At 34.5% G+C, this 15,985-nt stretch overlaps 1 protein-coding gene across 11 annotated transcripts in view; it reads right to left on the reverse strand.

Annotated features, from left to right (window-relative positions):
- EHBP1 (EH domain binding protein 1) overlaps positions 1-15,985 on the reverse strand; it is a 336,395-nt gene that overhangs the window by 164,268 nt on the left and 156,142 nt on the right. For 6 of the 11 annotated variants that reach the window (XM_036872669.1, XM_036872664.1, XM_036872668.1 and 3 more), the window contains one exon: positions 6,781-6,970. In XM_036872669.1, coding sequence (XP_036728564.1) covers positions 6,781-6,970 — 190 coding nt within the window. Of the gene's footprint in view, positions 1-6,780; positions 6,971-10,339; positions 10,367-15,985 lie in introns of all 11 variants that reach the window. The other 5 variants (XM_036872662.1, XM_036872660.1, XM_036872665.1 and 2 more) reach the window with 1 other exon arrangement.

Below are 15,985 nucleotides of genomic sequence, written 5' to 3' on the forward strand. Positions count from 1 at the left end.
ACATGCTCCACTGTCTCCAGCATTTAATGTTATAAAAGCATCTGATAGTGAAATCTTCCCTTTGTAAGTAACCTGCCTTTGAAATTTAAAAGTACTATCGGAATATGTCTAGGTTTGGATCTCATTCCATTCATCTTGCCAGGTACTTGTGAGTGCTTTTAATCTAAGACTCAAATCTTTCTCTGGCGCATATAAATTCTCTTCTCTCTCTTTGGTAAATTATTTCCCTCTTTTTATTCTTATTTCTATAACCCTACTATAAATATAGTGAATCTCCTGACTCTATTCTTTATTTTTCCTCCCATAATTTTAACCTCTTCATCTTTTCACCTTGAATTCTAAAGAGAATTTTTCAAGTTTGTTTTCTAACTCATTAATTTGATGTTCTGCAATATACTGCAGAATATGCAATATATATTGCAATACAATATATCAGTTGTTTATAATTTTAAAATTAGAAAATTATGTTTTTTCATATCCAAGAGATCTTTCCTATTCTCAAATGATTACGTTTTACTATTTTTGGGGGAAAAATTTCAAATCTACAGAAAAGTTGCAAATATAGTATAATAAAAACCCATATATTATTAATCTAGATTCACCCATATTAATATTTTGTCTCAGATCATTATTTTTGGTACTTGTTCTTGTTTAATTTATTAATAGAATGTCCAGTCAAATCACACTAAAAATACTGATTAGAAGTTTTTAAAAAAAAAAACTTTTGTTTCTGTGCTAAGTTTGTTTTACAGAAGGTCATTTGCTCTGATGCTAGGATCAGTCCCCTTTTCTTGACCAGTTTATTTAATTTAATTTTATTTATTTATTTACAAAATTTAAGGAGGTGTTCATTTTCAGGTTCATGCATAACATTGTGAGTGTCCACTTATGAATCAGGCATCTATTGCCAAAATTTAAGGAGACACTAACTCTGGGGTTTAAACAAGTGCCATGTTTACACTTGCATTACCCTGAGAGTTAGTGGCTCCTTAAATTATGCATTCTAGTTGCCTCTCTTGCCTCACCCTAGTCCTGACCCTGCTGTGCATGCTGTTGTGGGTCTTTTCTTTTCTTTCTTTCTTTCTTTTTGTTTGTTTCTTATTATTATGGAGTGAAATTTATCCAATACTGGGAACTGAGAAGGCTTCTGTCATAGTTTGTATGAATCTGTTCAAATGCTCTAAATATATTCCTCTTCTTCATGCAGTAAAGGGTGAGCTAATCAGTGCTTCGTTCACATTTATCATCAGTAATGTACCCTAAAGTGATCCTGCCAATATACATCAATAACACTCAATTTACCATTTATTGCTAACTCCTTAGCCTTCATAAAGCTTTTAGCAAACATGCCAAACTGAGTCATTAACGTGCTCAAATTATTTACCTTATTCAGGCTCTTTTTCTATGTGGTGGCACTTTTTTTCCCAATCCTCAACTGGAAAACTGTAACAGGCACCTATTTAGTTACTCAGGAATATAGTGATATAAAAGACCAACCTTTCAAAATCACACTTAATTACTCTACAAAATTTGTTTCAAAAGGCAAGCACCCTAATCATGGTTTGCAAAATGTAACATTTTCTCTCTTCCACTGAATACAGTCAGAAAAATCAAGAGGCAAATTCTGCAACTGAGCAGAAAGAAGTCTAGAAACAGTACAGTAGAATGCAAAAACAAAAACCAAAAACCACAAACAAAAAACCCAAGCTATCAAAAGTTGAATAGTATTCCCTTCAAAATCAGTTTACTACATTAATACAATGTTGTCTGAAAAGGCACGGTAGTTTTCAGAGCATAGCATTACTGGTGAGGTTACTGAGAAACTTTTTTTTTTGGCACCTACAATGTCAATTCTAAAATATATTTGGACATGTGCACTGTAGGGCCTTGACTAGGGCAAGGCAAGAGAGGCTCCTGGGGCACAAAATTTAAGGAGACACCTCTTCACAGGGGGTGCAAATGAAGACTCTGCATCTGCACCACCCTAAAAGTGAATGCCTCCTTAAATCTTATGCTCTAGGCACTGCCTTGCCTCGTCTCTAATCTCAGCTTTGGTGCACAAATGGGGCAAATCTGACAAATGCACAGTAGCAGTAACCCACTTAAAAGCCCTTTGCAGTCTGAAAGAACCAGCTGTATCTTCTACCTACAGTTCTGCAAAAATTTCCTTGTGTTTTCATAACAAGTTATCCTTTTTGCTTAATAAAAAAAAAATTCAACAAAATGGCTTGTTTCTATTAGTCATAACCAAAAGAATAATAACCAATAGAACAGGTGATACATACAGCTGTGCCCTATTTATTCTGTATTATTGAGGAACAGGGTATTCTGGTAAGTAAGGTATTCCAGTAAATAAAAACTTTACAGGTAAGTTAAGCTTACCCTTATCTCACCCTCTGCAAGCTGTCACTGAATGCAGTTTAGCATTTTATTTTGTAAGGTATTGTATTCAATTAAATTTTGATCTTCATCTTTTAATGATTTTCTTTGGAAGATGTGAGGCATTTTCAACTTACATGTGAGGAAATTAATAGTTTGGTTGTGTGCTTATTGTATTTCAGCATGAATGGCCCATAGGCACCATTCTGCACAGTTTTGCACAGACAGAAATGGAGGTAAAGAACTTTCTAGAAGGAGGCCTTTATGTATAAAGGGTATGAAAAGGGTGTTTGCTTTGTGGTTTGAAATTGCTGGTAGAATCAATCAAGGGGACTACTGTGTGTAACTCTGACTTTGGTTTACCCTGGGCTTCTCACAGTTTCTGCAATCTGTACTCAAAAACATCCAAGTATAAAACTTGGGTCTCTACCAGCGCTTTCTAGAAAGAGGTAACAATATGAGTGAGGGCTTGAGTCACTTAGCTGGGTCTTGAGATATGAATGAGGTTTCCACTTTTAGAGATGGAGTAAGTGGACAGAAGTATCATGGTCAATCGCTGGAGCTGTACTAATCAGGATCTTTGAGTGAGCCCTTCTCCACGTGACCAGGCTCATTTCATCATCGAATGTGCAGGGAGACTCCTCTCCATGTTATCATAAGCGTAAGTGTAATTCTTTTGAATTCTTTATTGTCATTGATAGTTGGCTGTTAATACTGTGATTTTTATGGAATTGGGTATACAGTGCTTAATATATACCTTTGCAGATGTATTTGGCAACAATTTCACTTATGTTCCTAAGCTCTTATAACCTGACTTGCATTTTATACTAAATTGCATGAATCATATCTAGGAATTCAGACTTATATACTTATTAACTTATATTCACAGTCAGTAAATGGTGGTCAGCCACCACTGAGCCAAATTTACCATTTTATTTTATTGCATGCTTGTGCTTTGAATGTCAGGTTACTTCCCTAAATATTGGTCTTTTGTCCTAAGCTGTCTTAAAAAGTTTCATGGTCTCCTCATTTTACAAATGCAGAAATCAATGGTCTGAAGTGAGGGTATGTCGATCTATAACAATGAGGGGTCCTTAACTGCCTTTAGGGGGGTAGTTTGAATTTAATTTACAATACTGTAAATATTGTAAATAAAATTATCTCTTTGTTTTAAATCCTGGTCTTGGTTCTTTTTCATAAATTTTCTTAAAAATAAGTAGTTTCAGGTGACAGGTGGGGGAAATTAATCATCTGGCTAAGCACTTGTTCTATGACACTGAATAGCCTCTGCAGTCAATTGCCATTGAGTGCAGTTTGGCATTTTGTTATCTAAAACAACTGTGATGTAAATATCCTTTTATTATTCAACTAAAATTTGAGTCCGGTTTTTTTTTCAAAAGCTTTATTCGAACTGTTGCCTCCTTTTCAGTTTACAAATAAGGAGAATAACTGACCAAGAAGCATACCTTTTTAAGCATCAGAACTCTAATTTTAATGGAAATATTTTTATGACACTTTCCTGCCTTCCTAAACAGAATATTGTATACAAAGCATAATAAGACTCTCATGTTGACTCAAGGTTGCCAAAATGGTCAATTATTTTACTAAACTTTAATACTGCAAAGTCTTCAGGACTACTTGGATATATATACAGGTCTACTCCTACGATGAATAAGCCCCATACCACTGTGCTTTCTCAGCTGTCATTTATCATCTTTTATCATTGTCAGTATGCCATTGATTCTAACCTTCTTCCTTATCTCATACCTAATTGTGTAGTTAGTAGCTTCCAGTTTCTTTTTTTTCTTTTTTGGTTTGGCGATGGTCCACTTTTTTTTTTTTTCAAATGAAATCTTACATAAATATAAAAAATAAAAAGATTCGTGCTATGGAAGTGGAACAGTGGGCCTAGTGACCTGCTGCTAAGCCTCTATACCTGGTTTCCAGTGCACAACACTGAGGTGTCTGATGGAACCCCAGGCCACCCCCAAACTAATACCACTTGTCAAACCTAAGAGTGACTTCTTCTACTCTGAAGGATGAATTTTTGGGGGGAAATGTCATCTGGTATCTTGCACAAAAGGCAACAACAAAAAAGATCCATGATCTCATTACTCAGTAACCTCTGAGTATAACAAACAAAAAGAAAAGAAAAACATTTATAAAGTTCAAAAAATTAAACAACATAGAAAGGTAAAAAAGGAAAAGAAATGGCTTCTTCAATCTTGTGCGTACCTGCCATTACACCAAGACCTTTCTCCTCAAAGGTAACCACTATTAAGTTACTTGTGATTCCTTCCATAAGGTATATGAGCGTGTATGTGTGTCTATATATATGTGTGAATAAAGCCTTTTAAATAAAATTTTATGCATACAGAAGCTATCATACTATACTGTTATGCACTTTGTTTTTTCATTTAATAATATATCAGCAATCTTTTTTTAAATTAATCTTTGACAGTTGTGTTTCACATAATTGAGTTATCCAAACTAACTTCCAGATCAGCAGATTACTGTGGATATGACTGATTGTGTTTCTACTGTCTGTGTCTGAACATGATGAGGCATTTTCTAAGAGAAGCATAGTGGTAAAATGCTCAGCTTTCTCCATAAACATCATTTATTCCACAATGTGTCTACAATGGAACACTATCCTCAAAATAATATAAAAAATAGCTATGTTATACTTTACTACTACAGAACCTAATCACCGTGTGTAACCATGTTTCTATGGAAAAAAGAATTTAGAGTTCCAACTTGGAACTGGAAATACCTCTCTAGACATAGAACAGCACAATGGGAAACGTGGGTTTTAGACTCAAAAGACCTCAATTTTAATCCTGGCACTGTCAATACTAGTTTTATCACTTTGAGCAAGTTACTTAACTAAAGTTCAGTTTCTCATATGTAAAAAGGAGATAATGGTATGTATTTCTTAGGCTGTTCTGATCAAATGAAGTAGTAATAGAACATTGCCTGGCACACAATAAAGTACTGTTAAGTCCCTTTCCATTCCCCTATAAAGGGATTAGGATTTCGTGATTAGCTTCAAACTCCAATGGACTACAGAAGGGGGATGGGTCAGGGAGTAGGCAACGGAGCAGAGATTCAGGGAAACAAGGGACAGGTGTAGGCATTCTTGATGGTTAGAATGGATAAAGCTCCTACAAAGCTTCTTGATTCTGACTAATGCCTCAGTTACTGTCTTTATTTTTGCTCTCATGGGTATAGGAATTGACCCTCTCCTTTGCTTTATATTTCTATCTGCTGCTTTCATTTATAGACCCCACCTCCACTTTCCCTAGACAATAGCAAGACAGAATTTAGTCCTAATTGCTCCTCCTAAAGTTTCACACAGTTAAAAAACAGCTGGTATAAAAACACACCTGTAGACTGACTTCTAGAATGGCAGAGTGAGGACCTCAGTGAACTCACTCACTCTCCCTCTAAAACAACGAAAATAAAAGCAAACAAATAAACTATTTCAGAACTCTGGCATTTAATGAAAGCCACAGAATGAACTATAAAAACCAAGAGGAACTACTGAAACTTGATGCCCTTGAGAAAAGCAGCAGCCCAGGCACCTGAGGTGGAATATGGTCCAGATAGCGCATAATTAATGGAAATGCCAGTTCCAATCCTGTCTACTGGCTGGGGAACCCGTGATCTTTATCCCTCTGAGGTCAAGTTTATCTCATTTCCCCCCTAACTACCTGTGAGAATTAAATAATGTAATATGGTGACAACACCAACAACAAAAGACTCATGAGTATGGTCATGAGTTATTTACCTAAAAAAAGTTGCTAAATCCAACATTTCTACCTTACACATGAAAGATATACTATTTGCAGTCAAACCATTTAAAAGCTTTAGACTTTGTTTCAACACTGTGCTTTACCTTTCTGTTAAGTTATTATCCATTAATGTTTCTAAAAAATAATGACAATAAGGCCAAAATTGTAATCTGACATAAACCAAAATGACAATACTGATATTCTTCGGCAAAGCATTTCTCTGCACTGAGCCTCAATCTTTCTAGTACATTTATCAAAAGATGATTTCTACTTCTTCCTCTGTATTAGAGTAAGCTGTTTCTCATGCCTAGATGTTTTAAAGTATCCTTTCTTCAAAGCACCAATGCTACAATCACAATGCCTTTCTTCCTCTGATTTCAAGACAGCATTTTAAAAACAAATCTTAACCCAAACTATCCAATCCATACTGTACCATAGATTTATAGACTCCCAAACGTATATACAATGTTGCAGTATAATGGATTTACTTATATTTTACTTTTATATCATCAAAAATAGCTAATAATGACTTTTCTTAATTTGAATTAAATTGCATGGGGAAAACAAGCAAACACTAATACATGTTTTACTAAGATTAAACTCCTACCTTAGGAGAAGTGGAGAGATCTCTTCCTGAAGACACAACTGTGTTTTCATTTACTCCTCCTGTCTTTGGTGAGATGGCTGGTGGGGCTGGGGCTTTTCTTTTTACTCTCCTTTCAGTTTCCAGTTCTTGAACTGGACTTATCAAATTATTTGGAGGAGGAGTTGGTTTAGGTTCATAAAAAGGATTTGATCTAAATGAAAGAAGAATTATTGTTAAATGTCTTTATAAAAGTAGTTTACTCCCAATTAAAATACTATAATATTTTCATTTATAAAACTAGAACATGCTGAAAATGATAAGGAAAAACCCAAACCAATGATAACTTACAATCTGGAAATAGGCACTCTCAATCTTTTGTTTTGTTAATCATTAACAATAAAACTTTCCCTTTTAAAAAGTATTTTTAAATCTTTAAAATACAAAGTCATACTCAGCTCTGCTATATACAGACCCTTGGGAAAATGTTTGTAATAAGAGTAAATCCTACATATTCTCCACACCCACAGAAAAGGAAATAAGATGAGAAAACATTGATTTTTTTTTTTTTTATGCTCCCTCACCAAACTTTTTTTTTCTTGAATTTCTTCTCTTCCTCTGTGTTAAATTCCCTTCCCATTAGGGACCATCTTTTAGAAGTTCATTCAGTGAGGTTCCTTTAATAGCAAATTCTTCCAGGCATTGAAAATGTCTTTATTTCAGCCTCATATTTAAATGACAGTTTAGCTGGGTAGTTTATTCTAGTTGTTAGTTAACTCATCTCAGCACTTTGAAATATTAGCCCCCTGTTGGCTTAATATTGCTCTTTTGTAAGTCATCTTTTGTCTCTGGTTGCTGCTAAGATTAAGATCTCTTTATTTCTGGTTTTGAGCAATCTTACTAGAAAATGTCTAAGTGTGTATTTCTTTTAAATTTATCCTGTTTCAGAGTCCTTGAATGTCCTGTGTCTGGAGATTCATGTGTTTCACTAGTTCTGAAAAATTATCAGCCATTATATCTTTGATAGCCTCTTCTTTATTTTCTCTATTCTCTTCTCTAGAAAATCATATTAAATATATGTTGAATTACCTCTCTCCTTCATATTTTTACAAGTTTTTATTCCTCCTGTACTACATTCTAGATAATTCCTTCACATCTATAATCCAGTTAACTTCTTCACTTTTCATTTGTGTCTAATTTAATGTTCAATTCTCCATGAATTTTAAATTTCATAAGCATATTTCTTCATATGGCTGTGTGTATAATACCTTAGGTACAAAAGATCTGAGTCATTAATCATTTATACATATTTATTTTATAGTCTCTATCTGATAAATCTATCATTTGAATTCCTTGGACTTATAATCCTTGTGTTTCTTTTGTCTCCTGACTCTTTCTCTTAGTAAACTATTTCCTTGTGTATTTTGTAATTCTAGATTGTGAGTTCAGGACTTGATCTGAGGAAACCTTGTGTAGTTGCTGGGAGTCCCTCTGTTCAGAGTGTTTCATGCTTGCATTTGCCAAGCAGTTTAGGAGCCACTTTGTTTCTTACTTTCTTGGCTTGCGGGTTCCCAGATCATCCTGCCAGCATAACGTCAAATCCACATGAAGGTAGGCCTATGCTTATAACTTCTTAGGGAAGTCTTTTTTTTCTCTACCTGAGTCTAGCCCAGGCAGAAAATCTTCCTTGTTAACTCCCTTTATGAGTAGATATTTTTCTAGTTACTTATCCGTAAACACAAGTATCTGGTGTTTATGATGATTATTCTTCCTGTTACACAGTAATAACTTTAATTCTGGCTATTATTTGTTTGTTGCATTTTTTTCCCCAACACCAGTCTGTTCCCTAAAATTCAATATCTTTATGCACAGTAACAAGAGAATTTCTGAGTCTGCAAAGCTAAGAACCAGATCACCCAAACATAATAATTATACCAAGGGAACTCCACTTAGTTATATAAAGTCTGTACTGGTGATAGCCTTCTGTGTTCAGTTATGCATGTTCTTTTAACTGTAACTGTACCAGATTCATTTAGAACCAATAACGAAGTATCTACATCTCTGCCTAAAGTCAGTCAGCTCTCACAAGACTCAGGGGACCAAGTGTATCTAGACCAAATATACCATACTTGTGATGTCACTCTCACTCTGTACTCATTTCAACAGTTAGTGTCTTGTGACTCCTTCCCACTGAGCTGGGGATATAGCCTCAGAATCTCTCTCACCTCTGCTCAGGCCTTGCAGAGTTATTTTTCAAACTCTAAGAGTAGTTCAAAGGGAGGTAAAAATAAAGAAATGGGCTAAAAAAGTTTTTTTAACTCTAAAACTTAGAAAAGAAAAACATCTCCCCTCTCCCCCTCAAAACTTACCATTTGCTAACTGATGTTAAATGTTTCAGGACTGAACAAACCCACTACAATCTAACTGAATTAATTGAATCATGTGAACTATTTGGGTGATATTTTAAAAAATTATTCCTGGTTACACCTCTCTATAACAAATTTCCACAGCAGTTTGTAAGACGGTAGCTGCTACAATATTCATTATTAATTTGTCATATAAGTATGGTTAGTTTTTAAAAAAAAACTTAGAAGTGTTAGAGGATAGATATTTCTCTTACAAAAGGATCTGTGCTTAACAGAGAAAAAAATGACAGAATTCCTTATACAGGCAATTTTTTCAGTGCGCTTTATATAATTGAATTTACAGTACTAAGTTGCATGAAACTTTTATAAAACTTATCTAGCATGTATAACAAAGATATCTAGATACCGTCCTTTTTCTTCATGTCTTCCTACCTCCCTCTAACCACTTGAATATTGGTATTCTTTGTATATTGAAGGTAAATGCAAGTAGAAAAGCTCAGATAAACTAATTTCCAAAGTTGGTTCCTGAGGCTCATAATACTAGAAACATAACAAAATGGACATTTTCTTGAAACAATCAGAGCTGTGTTTCTCAATCCATTTTACAGTATGACATGTAGTAAAAATGAAATTTGTATGCTATGCTAGAGTGAACACAGGAAGCTGCTGGAAATTGAAGGTACCAAGGACTCCAGCTGCCCCAGACCATGCCTGACAGCCAAGAATACTAGGGGAATCAGTATCTCTGCAGGCCTGCAAGCCACCTGTGAGAGAACAGTGTTCTAGGCACCACTGGTTAGGTACTAAATCATAATAAGGACAAGAAGCCTCTACTTACAAGGGCTTTAAATGATCCTCCATCTAGATCAGAGATTTCTAACTAAAACTTAATTTCCTACTCTCTAAGAGTGAACCGGATATACTTCCATGTATATGAAATATCCAAAATAGTCAAATCCATATAGACAGAAGGTAAATTAGTAGTTTTCAGGAGATGGGGAAAAAGATTAATTGGAACTAACTGCTAATATATATGGGATTTCTTTTTGGGGTGACAAAAATGTTCTGAAATTAGAGTGATAATGGTTGCACAACACAGTGAACAAACTAAAAACCACTGAAGTGTACACTTTACAGTGTGGCATTTTATGTCATGTGACGTGTATCTCAATTTAAAAAGTGCTATTTTAAAAAGAGTAAATAGGAATAGTACATACGTGTGATTATGAACAGTACTCCCTTCTCTGTAATGACAAGAATTATATAATATCTGATAAATACATTAAAAAATACTTAAACAGTAAGAAACAATTATTTAAGGAATTAGCATAATTTCCACATTCTGTTATCATCTATGATCTGAATAATCTGTTTCAAGGCTTCTTACATCACTCTGAATAAACAAGAATTATTTTTATTCTTATACTGTACACTTGAGTAATAGGTTATATCATTAACTCACTGTGAACTAAAAACTCATCAGTTATGTTAAATGGAAAACTGGACAGAATAACTTTAAATGACATTATTCATTGTTTAAAAATATAATTAATCCAAGAAAAAGAATTATAGAAAGAAAAACTAAAGTTGATTAGAAACAGTACTAGCAAACATAGTGAAGCAAGGGTGGAACAAAATCTGTAGTCTTTTCCTCTCAATTTGAAAACGTATTTTTCTCTGAAAAAACAATTCAAATGTACTGAGTGTGTAGCTTCCCTGAATAAACTTCAATGACAATTTCCCTTGAGAAACTGACACACAACCATACTAGAAATGATTTCATGCTGGACCTCAAAAGTCACTTCATAAATGTTTTGAAAAATATTACTGCCCTATTAGTTTTCATTTTTGCTACGTAACCAGAATGGCTGAACTAACCCCCAAACACGAGAAAGCTGAGCAAACCATACAGTTGCTAAGTGTAAAGGACACGTGCTAAAAGCCCTGAAGGGTGTATACTTTCTCCTCAGAGCTCATGGATAATGCTGAGCTTCTGAAGGTTGTTTTAGAACATCAAAGAACACAGCACTATTTATTTGTGAGAGTTTTATGTCAGAGGATCCAGGAAGAGTTTGGTAATGGAAGATGAGTCATATAGGCTTTTCACTTGATGAAAGGTCATAAGTTTATTACTGAAGTAAGAATAAATTCTGGAAGATTTCTGCTACTTAAGTTGGACCTACAAACTTTTGGAGAAAAAGATGAGAAATACCAAGTAAGTAATTAACACAGAGTTCTTTCTGGACATTAGCTGATGAGCAATCTTTAGAATTTATGGATGTGTTCCTTCAAAAAAGCTGAGTGTTTATAGACTACCTCTGGTAACCTCAGATGATTGAGCAGTTTAGAATGCTCTTTATTCATGGGAAACTTTGTAAAGGCTATGACTTTCATGTGGAAAAAAGAATGGCCAAGAGGAAACACCTAGTCATTCTGATTTTAGTTTTTATTAAGGCATTTTAAAAGTTTAAGCAAACATTGGATGTCTCTTTAATTTGTTAATAGGAGAGAGGAGGGTGTGTGTATGTTGTGTAATATTCATGCATCTTGGAATGACTGAATGCTTGTATTTAAAGTTTGCATTTACATTCAAATACTCTAGGTGTGTGGCTATTACTCAGCACCTACACCACCCATGAGAAATTTTATTTTGATCACACATTAGCTATTTCAAAGAAAACAAATATACATGGATGGATCTAGAAACTGTCATACAGAGTGAAGTCAGAAAGAGAAAAACAAATATCGTATATTAACGCATATATGTGGAACCTAGAAAAATGGTACAGATGAACCGGTTTGCAGGGCAGAAATTGAGACACAGATGTAGAGAACAGACGTACGGACTCCAAGCGGGGAAAGTGGCGGGGGCGTGGGGGTGGTGGTGTGATGAATTGGGTGATTGGGATTGACATGTATACACTTATGTGTATAAAATGGATGACTAATAAGAACCTGCTGTATAAAAAAATAAATAAAATAAAATTCAAAAATTCAAAAAAAAAAGAAAACAAATATAAGAACTTTAGCAAGAGGAGAGCAAACTTTTTCAACCCCTGTATAGTTATTAATTAGTATTGAGATCTCAACCTGGGTTTGGAATCAGATGATTATTATGATGTAATTCCCATACTTACAGGAGGTTAGAACGTTTTTAGGTTTTATCAAAACCTAGCCATGCCCATGGAAGCATGTAGCACATGTGAGAGTAATTAGCCATGTGTTGTAAAATGAGGAAAGGTTGAAAAATGCAGTTCCAGAGCAGCAGAAAACAAATCAACTACCTCATTCTTTCAAACAAGTCTTTCAAATATTTGAACTTGGTTATTATAGTTCCCTTAAACCATCTCTTTTCTAAGTCAAATAGTACCTATGCCCTCAATCACTGCTCATTTGATGTGGTTTCTGGACATTTTAATGACTCTCTTGCTCTACTCTGTTAACGCTCTGAATCATCAATCCCCCTTGTAAAGTGCAGTACCTAGAACTAAAATACTGCTCAAAATGGGAGTTGACCAATGCACAGGAGAGGGAGGACATTTCTCCCTTCACACAAAGCAACTGCTCCTAACTTTCATACATCAAAGGAGCCTTTTTATTATTCCCCTCTCAACCCATACATTCCATAATTTGAAAGATTTTCCTACTACACTCTGCATTTTGAAAGAAATAACTATTTTCCCCAAGATCTAAATAATGTTAATATGATAAAATTCAGTATTTCCAAGGAAAGCAAAGGCCCATATAGCCTCACTGCAAGTAAATATATAATTATTATTTAGCTTTTAAAAAATGTTAAATATTCTGTAGATCTCCCCTGTTCCACATCAATTATTTTCAACAAACAGACCTAAAAGCCCAAGAATTCCAGGCTAGGAATCACTCATGTGACACAGTATTTCTGTCAATAAAGTTAAACATTGCTGTGGTTTTCTTTTTTTTTTTTTTTAACAGCTTTATGTACATATAATACAGTAAATGGCACATATTTAAAAAGTATAACTTGATGAGTTTTCTACATATGTATACAAGCGTGAAACCATCAGCACGATCAAGACTACAAACATTTCCAGTTCTCCAAAAGTTTCCTTGTATCCCTTTTAATCCGTATCTCCCTCCACCTCCAATCTCAGGCGACTATGCATCTGCCTTCTCTCGATACAGACTGTATTTTCCAGAGTTTTAGATAAAGGATAGCATACAGTATATGCTCTTTTTTGGTCTGGCTTCTTTCACTCAGCATAATAATTTTTAGATTGATCCATGCAGTTATATGTATCCATAGTTTGTTCTTTATTACTGAGTAGTATTCCACTGTATGTATATACCACAATTTGCTTATCTATTTTCCTATTGATGGACACTGGGGTTATTCCCGTATCTTGCTATTATGATAAATAAAGCTGTTAAAATATTCATGCACAAATCTTTTTGTGGACATACGCTTTGATTTCTCTTGGGTAAATACCTAGAATTAGAACGGCTAGGTCGACAGGTATATGTTTAACTTTTTAAGAAACTGCCAAATTGTTTTCTAAAATAGTTCACCATTTAGAACTTTGAGAGTTCTGAGAGTACCAGTGGCTCCATGTCCCTGAGAGTATTTGGTGTAGTAAGTCTTTTAAATTTTAGCAATTCAAGTTGGTGTGTAGTGATATCTTATATGGTTTTAATTTGCATTTCCTTGATGACTAAGTTGTTGGGCACCTTTTTGTGTACACATTGGCCATTCTTCTATCTTCTTTTGTGAAATGTCTGTTCAAATCTTTTCCCTCTTTAAAAAAGATAGTTTGTCATTATTAAGAGTTCTTTACATATTCTTGATAGAAGTCTTGCCAGATAGGAGTTTTGCAAAGAATTTTAGCCAAACTGTGGCATGCCTTTTCATTTTCATAAGTGTCTTTTAAACAGAAAAAGGTTTAATTTTGAAGAAGTCCAAATTATAATTTTTTTCCTTTGACTCTGTGTTTTTTGCATTCTGTTCAAGAAATTTTTGCCTAACCCAAGTTCATTAAGATTTTTCTCCTATGCTTCCTTCTAAAAGTTCCAGTGTTTTAGTTTTCACTTTTAGGTGTATGATCTATTTTTAGCTAAATTTTGCATTTGTTATGAGGTAAGGACTGTAGTTCTTCTTTTCTGGAGGGGTGGGGGGATATAGACCTTTAGTTGTTCTGGCACCATTTGTTGTAAAGATTATCCTTGCCTGACTTCCTGTGCTACTTTTGTCAAAAATCAATTGGCAATATATGTGTGGATCTACTTCTAGACTTTCATATTCTCTTTCATTTAACTATATGTTTACTTTAAGCCAATACCATGATGTCTTGGTTAATGAGTCTTGAAACTGGATAGCATAAGTCCTCCAACTTTGTTCTTTTTCAAAACGGTTTTGGCTATTCTAGGTCCATTGTATTTCTATATACATCTTAGAATTAGCTTTATCAATTATTACCAAAAAAATACTCCAAAATTTTGATTGGGATAGCACTGAATCTACAGATCAATTTGAATCCATGGCCATAATATTTCTTTCCATTGTTTTCTTTCAACAACCTTTTGCTGTTTTCAGCATACAGGTATTGCATTGCACATCTTTGTTCAAATTTATCCTTGTGTTTCGGTTTGTTTGTTTGTTTTTTGGATGCTTTTGTATATGGTATTTTAGAATTTTCTATTTCTGATAGTTAATTGTTACCATTGAGAAATACATCTGAATTTGTATACTGATCTTGTATCCTGTAACCTTGCTAAATTTACTTTTTAGTTCTAGTAGACTTTTTAGAGATTCCTTATGATTTTCTACATAAACAATTATGTCATCTGTGAAAAAAAGATAATATTGTATATCTTCAAATAACATGTATAAGAAGCTTAAAGTAGTATTTTTCAATTTCCCCATGCTCAGCCTTTGTATGACTACTGTCATATGTTTTACTTCTACCCCTGTTCCTAAACCCAGAATATATTATTATTTAAACTTTAAAGTAAATTATCTTTTAAAGAGATTTTAAAAAATAAGACATGTATTTTATATATACTATTTATTTGCCATTTCCTGTGCTCTTCATTCCTTTGTGCAGATCCAAATTTCCAAGTAGTGTCATTTTTCTCCTGCCTGAAGGACTTCTTTGTAATATTTTTTGCAAAGCAAGTCTGATAATGATGAATTATCTCAGTTTGTGCATGCCTGGAAATGTCCATTACTTAGACTTTTTTTTTTGGCTGGAAATAAAAATTTGTGTTGGCAGGCTTTTTTCTTTCAGTACTTATATATCACCCCACTATCTTCTGACTTGAATTGTTTTTGTTGAGAAGCCTGGCAGTAGTTTTCTTCATCATTCTTGTGGTTCATTTTGGGGTTCATTCAGCTTCTTAGACCTGTAGGTTTATATATTTTGTAAATTTCTAAAACTTTTAGCCATTATTTCCTCAAATATTTTTTCTGTTCCCTCATCTTCTTTCCTCTCCTTTTGGAATTCCAGTTACACTTACGTTAGATTGCTTTAAGTCGTCCCACTGATCCTCTGTTCATTTTTTTCCCCTTTATGTTTTTTTTTTAATAAATTTATTTATTTATTTATTTTATTTTTGGCTGCGTTGGGTCCTTGTTGCTGCGCACAGGCTTTCTTTTAGTTGCGGCGAGCGGGGGCTATCCTTTGTTGCAGTGCGTGGGCTTCTCACTGCGGTGGCTTCTCCTGTTGAGAGCACGGGTTCTAGGTGCGTGGGCTCAGTAGTTGTGGCTTGAGGGCTCTAGAGCGCAGGCTCAGTAGCTGTGGCACATGGACTGAGTTGTGCTGAGGCACGTGGGATCTTTCCAGACCAGGGTTCAAACCTGTGTCCCCTGCATTGGCAGGCGGATTCCC

The sequence above is a fragment of the Balaenoptera musculus genome, chromosome 13 (genome assembly GCF_009873245.2).
Source record: "Balaenoptera musculus isolate JJ_BM4_2016_0621 chromosome 13, mBalMus1.pri.v3, whole genome shotgun sequence".
NCBI classification, from domain to species: Eukaryota; Metazoa; Chordata; class Mammalia; order Artiodactyla; family Balaenopteridae; genus Balaenoptera; species Balaenoptera musculus.